Below are 12,356 nucleotides of genomic sequence, written 5' to 3' on the forward strand. Positions count from 1 at the left end.
TAAAAGCAGCCTTCTCAACAAATATAGGATCACATAATCGTTACAGCAAGGAGGCCATTTGGCCCATTGCGCTGTCATCAAAGATTTTGTACTTACACACCCAGGTCTGCAGCAAGACTATACCACTTAGTTTATATGACTTATTTTTCCAATCAAATTCATTCTCCCCTCGCCCCATCTCAGTCTCTCTCCCTTCTCAATCTCCCCAGTCGTTTAGCCTGCCCCACTGCACTCTTTCTACTCTCAGTGATTGCTCTTTAGACTTTCACTCCGTCTCCTTCAGTCCATCAGACAACAATGCAATAAATGAGGTGCTGAAAAGGGCTGGCTGATCCATCATGTGTGAAGTTTCATGATCAGGTATATCCTAGAACCCCATCCCAATAACCATGTTATTTTCTGGGAGAGGCTAAAAAGAGACTCGGGGACAAAAGAAGCAGAAAAATCTAGAAAATTTCTGACTCCCTTACACACACTATATTTTCCAATCTGCTTCCGCTTCCCCTAATTTATTTTTGTCTGCTTTATTTCCCCCTCCCCTCTCCATTCCCCACTCCTCCATCAAACCCCCCACTCCATCAACACCCCCCCCCACTCCATCTCCATCAACAACCCCCCCACTCCATCTCCATCAACACGCCCCCCACTCCATCTCCATCAACACCCCCCCCCACTCCATCTCCATCAACACGCCCCCCACTCCATCTCCATCAACACCCCCCCCCCACTCCATCTCCATCAACACGCCCCCCACTCCATCTCCATCAACACCCCCCCCCACTCCATCTCCATCAACACCCCCCCCCACTCCATCAACACCACCCCCCCCCACTCCATCTCCATCAACACCCCCTCCCAGTCCATCTCCATCAACACCCCCCCCACTCCATCTCCATCAACACCCCCCCCACTCCATCTCCATCAACACTCCCCCCACTCCATCTCCATCAACACCCCCCCCACTCCATCTCCATCAACACCCCCCCCACTCCATCTCCATCAACACCCCCCCCCCACTCCATCTCCATCAACACCCCCTCCCAGTCCATCTCCATCAACACCCCCCCACTCCATCTCCATCAACACCCCCCCCACTCCATCTCCATCAACACCCCCCCCCACTCCATCTCCATCAACACCCCCTCCCAGTCCATCTCCATCAACACCCCCCCCCACTCCATCTCCATCAACACCCCCCCCCACTCCATCTCCATCAACACCCCCTCCCAGTCCATCTCCATCAACACCCCCCCCACTCCATCAACACCCCCCCCCCACTCCATCTCCATCAACACCCCCCCCACTCCATCTCCATCAACACCCCCCCCCACTCCATCTCCATCAACACCCCCCCCACTCCATCTCCATCAACACCCCCCCCCACTCCATCTCCATCAACACCCCCTCCCAGTCCATCTCCATCAACACCCCCCCCACTCCATCTCCATCAACACCCCCCCCACTCCATCTCCATCAACACCCCCCCCCACTCCATCTCCATCAACACCCCCTCCCAGTCCATCTCCATCAACACCCCCCCCACTCCATCTCCATCAACACCCCCTCCCACTCCATCTCCATCAACACCCCCTCCCACTCCATCTCCATCAACACCCCCCCCACTCCATCTCCATCAACACCCCCCCCCACTCCATCTCCATCAACACCCCCCCCACTCCATCTCCATCAACACCCCCCCCACTCCATCTCCATCAACACCCCCCCCCACTCCATCTCCATCAACACCCCCCCCACTCCATCTCCATCAACACCCCCCCCCACTCCATCTCCATCAACACCCCCCCCCACTCCATCTCCATCAACACCCCCCCCCACTCCATCTCCATCAACACCCCCCCCACTCCATCTCCATCAACACCCCCCCCACTCCATCTCCATCAACACCCCCCCCCCACTCCATCTCCATCAACACGCCCCCCACTCCATCTCCATCAACACCCCCCCCCCCACTCCATCAACACCCCCCCCCACTCCATCTCCATCAACACCCCCCCCACTCCATCTCCATCAACACCCCCCCCCACTCCATCTCCATCAACACCTCCCCCCACTCCATCTCCATCAACACCCCCCCCCCCACTCCATCTCCATCAACAGCCCCCCCACTCCATCTCCATCAACACCCCCCCCACTCCATCTCCATCAACACCCCCCCCCACTCCATCTCCATCAACACCCCCCCCCCACTCCATCAACACCCCCCCCCACTCCATCTCCATCAACACCCCCCACTCCATCAACACCCCCCTCCCACTCCATCTCCATCAACACCCCCCCCCACTCCATCTCCATCAACACCCCCCCCCCCACTCCATCTCCATCAACACCCCCCCCCACTCCATCTCCATCAACACCCCCCCCCACTCCATCTCCATCAACACGCGCCCCACTCCATCTCCATCAACACCCCCCCCACTCCATCTCCATCAACACCCCCCCCACTCCATCTCCATCAACACCCCCCCCACTCCATCTCCATCAACACCCCCCCCCACTCCATCTCCATCAACACCCCCCCCACTCCATCTCCATCAACACCCCCCCCCACTCCATCTCCATCAACACCCCCCCCACTCCATCTCCATCAACAGCCCCCCCCCACTCCATCTCCATCAACACCCCCCCCCCACTCCATCTCCATCAACACCCCCCCCCCACTCCATCAACACCCCCCCCCCCACTCCATCTCCATCAACACCCCCCCCCCACTCCATCTCCATCAACACCCCCCCCCCACTCCATCTCCATCAACACCCCCCCCACTCCATCTCCATCAACACCCCCCCCCACTCCATCTCCATCAACACCCCCCATCCCCCCGCCACCCTCAGCGCGTGTGGGGCTCCGCGCGGGAATCTAACGGAATCGGCGCGTGGGACTCTCCCGCCCCCAATACCCCGAGCTGTTGGGTGGGGGATGGGGATGGGGATGAGGGGGGAGGGGCAGCGCGGACTGGAAGATAATGTAAAGTTTGGGCGGGGATGTGTTAAACTCCGCAGATCCAACGCTCGCGAGTTAAGATGCAGGAATAGATCATTTTAATAAAACTCTCTGCGGCCAGCCTGACTGGTCAATTCGGCCCGGCCCGACCAGCGGCCGGAGTTGGGAGGCGGATTGCGGATTGTGGATTGCGGATTGTGGATTGTGGATTGCGGATTGTCTGAAATCTGCCGCCAGTCCGAGTCCCACATGAGGTGAAGTCGGTGCAGCTCCATTGGGAAAGCGCCTGGGGACCTGGGCAAACACCACCTGCCAAACCCCATCCCGTCCCCGCTCCGCCTCAACTCCGCTTCAACTCCGCTTCAACTCCGCCTCAACTCCCGGAGTGAGGGATCCCGTCCCCGCTCCGCCTCAACTCCGCCTCAACTCCGCCTCAACTCCGCTTCAACTCCGCCTCAACTCCGCCTCAACTCCCGGAGTGAGGGATCCCGTCCCCGCTCCGCCTCAACTCCGCCTCAACTCCGCCTCAACTCCGCTTCAACTCCGCCTCAACTCCGCCTCAACTCCCGGAGTGAGGGATCCCGACCCCGCTCCGCCTCAACTCCGCTTCAACTCCGCTTCAACTCCGCCTCAACTCCGCCTCAACTCCCGGAGTGAGGGATCCCGTCCCCGCTCCGCCTCAACTCCGCCTCAACTCCGCCTCAACTCCCGGAGTGAGGGATCCCGTCCCCGCTCCGCCTCAACTCCGCTTCAACTCCGCCTCAACTCCCGGAGTGAGGGATCCCGTCCCCGCTCCGCCTCAACTCCGCTTCAACTCCCGGAGTGAGGGATCCCGACCCCGCTCCGCCTCAACTCCGCCTCAACTCCGCCTCAACTCCCGGAGTGAGGGATCCCGACCCCGCTCCGCCTCAACTCCGCCTCAACTCCGCCTCAACTCCCGGAGTGAGGGATCCCGACCCCGCTCCGCCTCAACTCCGCTTCAACTCCCGGAGTGAGGGATCCCGACCCCGCTCCGCCTCAACTCCGCTTCAACTCCGCCTCAACTCCGCTTCAACTCCGCTTCAACTCCCGGAGTGAGGGATCCCGTCCCCGCTCCGCCTCAACTCCGCTTCAACTCCGCCTCAACTCCCGGAGTGAGGGATCCCGTCCCCGCTCCGCCTCAACTCCGCCTCAACTCCGCTTCAACTCCGCCTCAACTCCCGGAGTGAGGGATCCCGTCCCCGCTCCGCCTCAACTCCGCTTCAACTCCGCCTCAACTCCCGGAGTGAGGGATCCCGACCCCGCTCCGCCTCAACTCCGCTTCAACTCCGCCTCAACTCCCGGAGTGAGGGATCCCGACCCCGCTCCGCCTCAACTCCGCTTCAACTCCGCCTCAACTCCCGGAGTGAGGGATCCCGACCCCGCTCCGCCTCAACTCCGCTTCAACTCCGCCTCAACTCCCGGAGTGAGGGATCCCGACCCCGCTCCGCCTCAACTCCGCTTCAACTCCGCTTCAACTCCCGGAGTGAGGGATCCCGACCCCGCTCCGCCTCAACTCCGCTTCAACTCCGCCTCAACTCCCGGAGTGAGGGATCCCGTCCCCGCTCCGCCTCAACTCCGCTTCAACTCCGCTTCAACTCCCGGAGTGAGGGATCCCGACCCCGCTCCGCCTCAACTCCGCTTCAACTCCGCCTCAACTCCGCCTCAACTCCCGGAGTGAGGGATCCCGACCCCGCTCCGCTTCAAAGTTGGTATCAGGCGCTCCGACTACAACCGGTTTATATTTACAAGCAGCAGCACATGCACCAGCCCCCAGCCAAAAATCACTACCCCCCCACCCCAGCCAAAAATCACTACCCCCCCACCCCAGCCAAAAATCACTACCCCCCCACCCGTCAAAAATCACTACCCCCCCACCCGTCAAAAATCACTACCCCCCCACCCCAGCCAAAAATCACTACCCCCCCACCCCAGCCAAAAATCACTACCCCCCCCACCCGTCAAAAATCACTACCCCCCCCACCCCAGCCAAAAATCACTACCCCCCCACCCCAGCCAAAAATCACTAACCCCCCGCCCCAGTCAAAAATCACTACCCCCCCACCCCAGTCAAAAATCACTACCCCCCCCCACCCCAGTCAAAAATCACTACCCCCCCCCACCCCAGCCAAAAATCACTACCCCCCCCCACCCCAGCCAAAAATCACTACCCCCCCACCCGTCAAAAATCACTACCCCCCCACCCCGTCAAAAATCACTACCCCCCCCACCCCAGCCAAAAATCACTACCCCCCCCACCCCAGCCAAAAATCACTACCTCCCCCCACCCCAGCCAAAAATCACTACCCCCCCACCCGTCAAAAATCACTACCCCCCCCCACCCCAGCCAAAAATCACTAACCCCCCCACCCCAGCCAAAAATCACTACCCCCCCCCACCCCAGCCAAAAATCACTACCCCCCCACCCGTCAAAAATCACTACCCCCCCCACCCCAGCCAAAAATCACTAACCCCCCACCCCAGCCAAAAATCACTACCCCCCCCACCCCAGCCAAAAATCACTACCTCCCCCCACCCGTCAAAAATCACTACCCCCCCACCCCAGCCAAAAATCACTAACCCCCCACCCCAGCCAAAAATCACTACCCCCCCCACCCCAGCCAAAAATCACTAACCCCCCCACCCCAGCCAAAAATCACTACCCCCCCACCCCAGCCAAAAATCACTACCCCCCCACCCGTCAAAAATCACTACCCCCCCCCACCCCAGCCAAAAATCACTAACCCCCCACCCCAGCCAAAAATCACTAACCCCCCACCCCAGCCAAAAATCACTACCCCCCCCACCCCAGCCAAAAATCACTAACCCCCCCACCCCAGCCAAAAATCACTACCCCCCCACCCCAGCCAAAAATCACTAACCCCCCCACCCCGTCAGCCAAAAATCACTAACCCCCCCACCCCAGCCAAAAATCACTAACCCCCCCACCCCCAGCCAAAAATCACTAACCCCCCACCCCAGCCAAAAATCACTAACCCCCCACCCCGTCAGCCAAAAATCATTAACCCCCCACCCCGTCAGCCAAAGATCACTAACCCCCCACCCCAGCCAAAAATCACTACCCCCCACCCCGTCAGCCAAAAATCACTAACCCCCCCCACCCCAACCAAAAATCACTACCCCCCACCCCGTCAGCCAAAAATCACTAACCCCCCCCACCCCAGCCAAAAATCACTACCCCCCACCCCGTCAGCCAAAAATCACTAACACCCCACCCCGTCAGCCAAAAATCACTAACCCCCCCACCCCAGCCAAAAATCACTACCCCCCACCCCGTCAGCCAAAAATCACTAACACCCCACCCCAGCCAAAAATCACTAACCCCCCCACCCCAGCCAAAAATCACTAACACCCCACCCCGTCAGCCAAAAATCACTAACCCCTCCACCCCAGCCAAAAATCACTAACCCCCCCCACCCCGTCAGCCAAAAATCACTAACCCCTCCACCCCAGCCAAAAATCACTAACCCCCCCACCCCGTCAGCCAAAAATCACTAACACCCCACCCCAGCCAAAAATCACTAACACCCCACCCCAGCCAAAAATCACTAACCCCCCAGCCAAAAATCACTAACCCCCCACCCCAGCCAAAAATCACTAACCCCCCCCCACCCCAGCCAAAAATCACTACCCCCCCAGCCAAAAATCACTAACCCCCCACCCCATCAGCCAAAAATCACTAACCCCCCCACCCCAGCCAAAAATCACTAACCCCCCCACCCCAGCAGCCAAAAATCACTAACCCCCCCACCCCAGCCAAAAATCACTAACCCCCCCACCCCAGCAGCCAAAAATCACCAACACCCTCCAGCCAAAAATCACTAACCTCCCCTCCCCAATGTGGAGAAGCTTTGGGGCGGGTTGTATGTGTGTGAACCCACCTGATAAAGACGCCAGGCAACTTCACTTTGGCGTCTCTTTTTTTTTGTGCATTTCGGTTCTATTGCAACTCAGAAAATCCCTGGGCAATGAAAGAAAAAGTTTCTACACCCGCACACTTAAAACAAAAGTAGCCAAAACGCCAGAGGTTATATCCCACCCAACCCCCCATCCACCCCCCCCCCCCACCCCCACCAAAAAAAAAAGATATTTGGAAACAAATTTGCAGAACTACAACCGTTATGGGCTTGAATTTACTGATTAAGGGCGTTTCGTGGTTTGAATTTGTACTTGTATATTTTTAAAATGTATAAAAGGGAGGGGTGAAATTCTGCAACCTTTCTCCTCCTTCTCAACCACCCCCTCCCCCTCCTCCCCCAAAACCCCCAACTCAGCACCTGAGGTTAATACTGGGAAGGGTTTTTTGGATCAATAAAATAGCCATGGATCCAGTGGAAGCTGGAGAATATGACAGCTGGGGCTGGAGGAGCTGTTTTTATTATTGTGGAGGGGGGGGGTTGATTTTAATGTGGAGAGGGGGTGGGGTTGATTTTAATGTGGAGAGGGAGGGGGTTGATTTTAATGTGGAGGGGGGGGGTTGATTTTAAAGAGAGAGAATATGAAGGTGAAAAAGAGAGAGGTGTTGGATGTGTTTCTGCTTCTACTTTCCGCACGAAGCAGCAGTTTTATTAACAACAAAATAATTTAAATACATTTGGTCCAACGACTCCCCCCCACCCCCCCCAACTTCCATGCCACAAACTGTGACTTTCAGCAAATAAAAAGTCACTCACCGGCCACGCGAAATGAAAGGGGATAACAACTTTCCCCGCGGTGCTTCTGTCCGGCAGCGAGAAGGTGTTTTCCCCCAGCACCGGGGTGAACTCAGTCCCAAAAGTGCAGCCGCCGGAGCTGGTAATGCGCGCCTGGTACTCTTTCAAGCAGATTTTAAAATAGGTATCGCACTCGTCCTTGGTGCATTTTCGATCCAGGGGGTTCCTGGAGCCGTCGCAGCAGTCCCCGTTCTCCAACTCGCCGTTAACGTTCTGCACCGAGCTAAACTTGATCTCGAAGTAGCCCCCTCCGGACGACGCCTGAAAAGGGTATTCAAGGGAACACACCGTTTAAAAACAACCGTGCAACTGAAGTGGGTATGGGACAGACACACACACACACACACACACACAGACACACAAACACAGAGAGAGACACACAGAGAGAGAGAGACACACACAGAGAGAGAGAGACACACACAGAGAGAGAGAGGCACAAACAGAGAGAGACACAGAGAGAGAGACAAACACAGAGACACACACAGAGAGACACAAACAGAGAGAGACACACACACACAGAGAGAGAGAGAGAGGGGTGGGGGTTGAAAAATAAATAAATCTCAATGCAATGCAGGCTAATGTGGATTATTTCATTGCATACCTGAATCCAGAAAGTTGACAGCACCGCGCCTACAACGATAAGGTGATAGATCCCTTTAAAATCCAGCATGCCTTCGCTCTTCTTGCTGCTCGCTTAGGCTTTTATAATTAAATCTTCCACAGAACCCAGCACCGCTGACGGTCCCGGCAGCAGTAGGATCCACACTGGCTTTTTTTTTTGCAATGCAACGAATCCAAGGACTGGGATTATTTTTTTTTCCCTCTCTCTCTCTCTCTCTCTCCTTTTTCTACCCCCCACCCCCCCCTCCCCACCACCTCCCTACCTACCTATTTAAAAAAAACAGGCAAAGTGTCTGGGGCTGGCTTGGTGCAAGTGCTGGCTCTGGATCAGAAAAGGGGTGGGATCTCGGCTGGAGGGAGGGAGGGTGCAAAATGCCAGCCTGGCTCAGCCTAGCGAGGAAAAAGGGATAAATTGGGACGAGCTCAGCTCTGGCTTGAACAGAGGGCTGGGCTTAGTTTAGTTTAGCTCAGCCTAGCCTAGCCTAGCCCGCCTCAGCATTGCTTTACGGAGATTAAATTGGAGAAACTCGGTCTAGCCCCGGGTTTGAGGGGAGAAGGAGTCAGGACTGGGTTTAGCACAGGTTTGAGGGGAAAATTGGGCTTTTAGCACTGACTTGAGGACAGGTTTAGGACCAGGTTTAGCCTGGGTTTGAGGGCAGTATTAGGACCAGGTTTAGCCCGGATTTGAGGGCAGGGTTTGGACCAGGTTTAGCACAGGGTTTCAGGATAGGATTTGGACCAGATTTAGCACAGGGTTTGCGGGCAGGTTTTGGACCAGATTTGGCACGGGTTTTGGACCAGGTTTGGCACAGGGTTTGGACCAGGTTTAGCCCGGGTTTGAGGGCAGGGTTTGGACCAGGTTTAGCACAGAGTTTGGGAACAGGTTTTGGACCAGGTTTAGCACGGGTTTGAGGGCAAGTTTTGGACCAGGTTTAGCACAGGGTTAGGACCAGGTTTAGCACAGGGTTTGAGGAAAGGATTTGGACCAGGTTTAGCACAGGGTTTGGGAACAGGTTTTGGACCAGGTTTAGCATGGGTTTGAGGGCAAGTTTTAGATTAGGTTTAGCACAGGATTAGGACCAGGTTTAGCACAGGGTTAGGACCAGGTTTAGCACAGGGTTTGAGGAAAGGGTTTGGACCAGGTTTAGCACAGGGTTTGTGGAAAGTGTTTGGACCAGGTTTAGCACAGGGTTTGGACCAGGTTTAGCACAGGGTTTGTGGAAAGGGTTTGGACCAGGTTTAGCACAGGGTTTGTGGAAAGGGTTTGGACCAGGTTTAGCACAGGGTTTGAGGAAAGGATTTGGACCAGGTTTAGCACAGGGTTTGAGGAAAAGATTTGGACCAGGTCTAGCACAGGGTTAGGACCAGGTTTAGTACAGGTTAGGACTAGGTTTGAGGAAAAGGTTAGGACCAGGTTTAGCACAGGGTTTGAGGAAAGGGTTTGGACCAGGTTTAGCACAGGGTTTGAGGAAAGGGTTTGGACCAGGTTTAGCACATGGTTTGAGGAAAGGGTTTGGACCAGGTTTAGCACAGGGTTTGAGGAAAGGATTTGGACCAGGTTTAGCACAGGGTTTGGACCAGGTTTAGCACAGGGTTTGAGGAAAGGATTTGGACCAGGTTTAGCACAGGGTTAGGACCAGGTTTAATACAGGATTAGGACCAGGTTTAGCACAGGGTTAGGACCAGGTTTAGCACAGGGTTAGGACCAGGTTTAATACAGGGTTAGGACCAGGTTTAGCACAGGGTTAGGACCAGGTTTAATACAGGGTTAGGACCAGGTTTAATACAGGGTTAGGACCAGGTTTAATACAGGGTTAGGACCAGGTTTAATACAGGGTTAGGACCAGGTTTAGCACAGGGTTAGGACCAGGTTTAGCACAGGTTAGGACCAGGTTTAATACAGGGTTAGGACCAGGGTTAGGACCAGGTTTAATACAGGGTTAGGACCAGGTTTAGCACAGGTTAGGACCAGGTTTAATACAGGATTAGGACCAGGTTTAGCACAGGTTAGGACCAGGTTTAGCACAGGTTAGGACCAGGTTTAATACAGGGTTAGGACCAGGTTTAGCACAGGGTTAGGACCAGGTTTAGCACAGGGTTAGGACCAGGTTTAATACAGGGTTAGGACCAGGTTTAGCACAGGGTTAGGACCAGGTTTAGCACAGGGTTAGGACCAGGTTTAGCACAGGGTTAGGACCAGGTTTAGCACAGGGTTAGGACCAGGTTTAGCACAGGGTTAGGACCAGGTTTAGCACAGGGTTAGGACCAGGTTTAGCACAGGGTTAGGACCAGGTTTAATACAGGGTTAAATACAGGGTTAGGACCAGGTTTAGCACAGGGTTAGGACCAGGTTTAGCACAGGGTTAGGACCAGGTTTAATACAGGGTTAGGACCAGGTTTAGCACAGGTTAGGACCAGGTTTAATACAGGGTTAGGACCAGGTTTAGCACAGGTTAGGACCAGGTTTAATACAGGGTTAGGACCAGGTTTAGCACAGGGTTAGGACCAGGTTTAGCACAGGGTTAGGACCAGGTTTAGCACAGGGTTAGGACCAGGTTTAGCACAGGTTAGGACCAGGTTTAGCACAGGTTAGGACCAGGTTTAATACAGGGTTAGGACCAGGTTTGAGGAAAGGGTTTGGACCAGGTTTAGCACAGGGTTTGATGGGAGGGTTGGACTGGGTTTAGCCCGGGTTGGAGAGGGGTTTGAGGGTTTAGTCCGGGTCAGAGGGGGGATGGGGTTAGTCCGCTTTGGCCGGGCTCCGCCTGCAGCTTCTCCCGCTCCCGCAATCGCTCTGCGGACAAACCCCGCCCGCGCGGACTGAACATTGTGACGCCGCCGCGAGCCCGCCCTCTCCCAGCGCGAACCAATCAGCGGCGAGCCTCCATCCAACCAATCACAACGGCGCCGCTCCGCTCCAACCCAGCCAACCAATCACAAAGACAGGACTGCAATTTCACCCCCCCCCGCCAACCAATCATAAAGGTCCGGCTCCGACCCAGCCAGCCAATCAGCATCAAGAACGCGCCCACCTTTGCTCGCACGCTCTGACCAATCACAACCAGACTCACCGCGCATGCGCACATCTGCATTTTGCATGAAGTTGGCTCTTCCCTGTAATTTGGACTTTAATTCATTGCTACTGTTATTGCAAAGGCAAGGTTTCGCAGCTTTGGCCAATCCAAACTTCCATGCAAGACTTGGAGTGAGGGATTATGTAGGATACTGTGCAGGTGTCAGATTATTGCACCAATAAGACAATGACTGGCTGCAATGTTTCAGTCACCGTGAGAGGCTGTCAGTTTTAGAATGACTTTTAATGGCTATGACTGTTAGATTCCTGGTGTTGATCACTGCATAGCAATCTCCCTCCTCTTCAATGAAACTGAAGCTCATTATTACTGTACAAAATTTGCATTTCCCCTTGTATAAGGAAACTTCTTCACCGGTCATTAATTATTATGTAACTCCCTCAAATACAAACGGAATTGTACCAGTTTTAATATCAATTTTATATATTAACTATACGTATGATTCTAGGCTGATTTCTGTTTGTTTTTTTCTCTAAATAACTCCAGGAGAGGTTTAATTAAAGGGTGGCCTGCCCCTCTGAAATCTTCTCCACAGTCTTGCCTCCAGTGGGCTTTCCCTTCCTCTGTGTTGACTTGCACACAACCGGTTCCAAGATGCCTATAGGCGTACCTTTTAAAGGATCAATCAAGGTCTGAGGCTTGCAGGGTGGGAGCTTGCAGCATCTGCAGCAAGTTTCACCAATATAGGAACCATTTCCGTTTGAACAAGCCAAGTTTCCCCTTGTGCATTGACAAAGCCGTATTCTACCTCACCATCACCTCTCAACCGCTGCCTGTCTCTAAATGATCAGATTGCGTGTCCAGCATCCATCACAGAATCAGCAGAAATTTCGTCTAATTAAATATTGGGAAGACCGAAGCCATTAACTTCAGTCCCTGCCACAAATCCCATTCCCTAGCTACTGATTTCATCCCGCTCCCTGGCAACAGA

General features: G+C 54.9%; 1 protein-coding gene across 3 annotated transcripts in view; it reads right to left on the reverse strand.

Annotated features, from left to right (window-relative positions):
• LOC121292804 (protein jagged-2-like) overlaps nucleotides 1–8,517 on the reverse strand; it is a 179,239-nt gene extending 170,722 nt beyond the window's left edge. For all 3 annotated transcript variants that reach the window (XM_041215221.1, XM_041215220.1, XM_041215219.1), the window contains exons 1-2: nucleotides 8,314–8,517; nucleotides 7,674–7,973 (exon numbers count right to left, since the gene is read on the reverse strand). In XM_041215221.1, coding sequence (XP_041071155.1) covers nucleotides 7,674–7,973; nucleotides 8,314–8,382 — 369 coding nt within the window. In that variant the 5' untranslated portion in view covers nucleotides 8,383–8,517. The remainder of the gene's footprint in view (nucleotides 1–7,673; nucleotides 7,974–8,313) is intronic.
• Nucleotides 8,518–12,356: the final 3,839 nt, after the last annotated feature.

Source organism: Carcharodon carcharias, chromosome 20 (genome assembly GCF_017639515.1).
Source record: "Carcharodon carcharias isolate sCarCar2 chromosome 20, sCarCar2.pri, whole genome shotgun sequence".
Lineage (NCBI taxonomy): Eukaryota > Metazoa > Chordata > Chondrichthyes > Lamniformes > Lamnidae > Carcharodon > Carcharodon carcharias.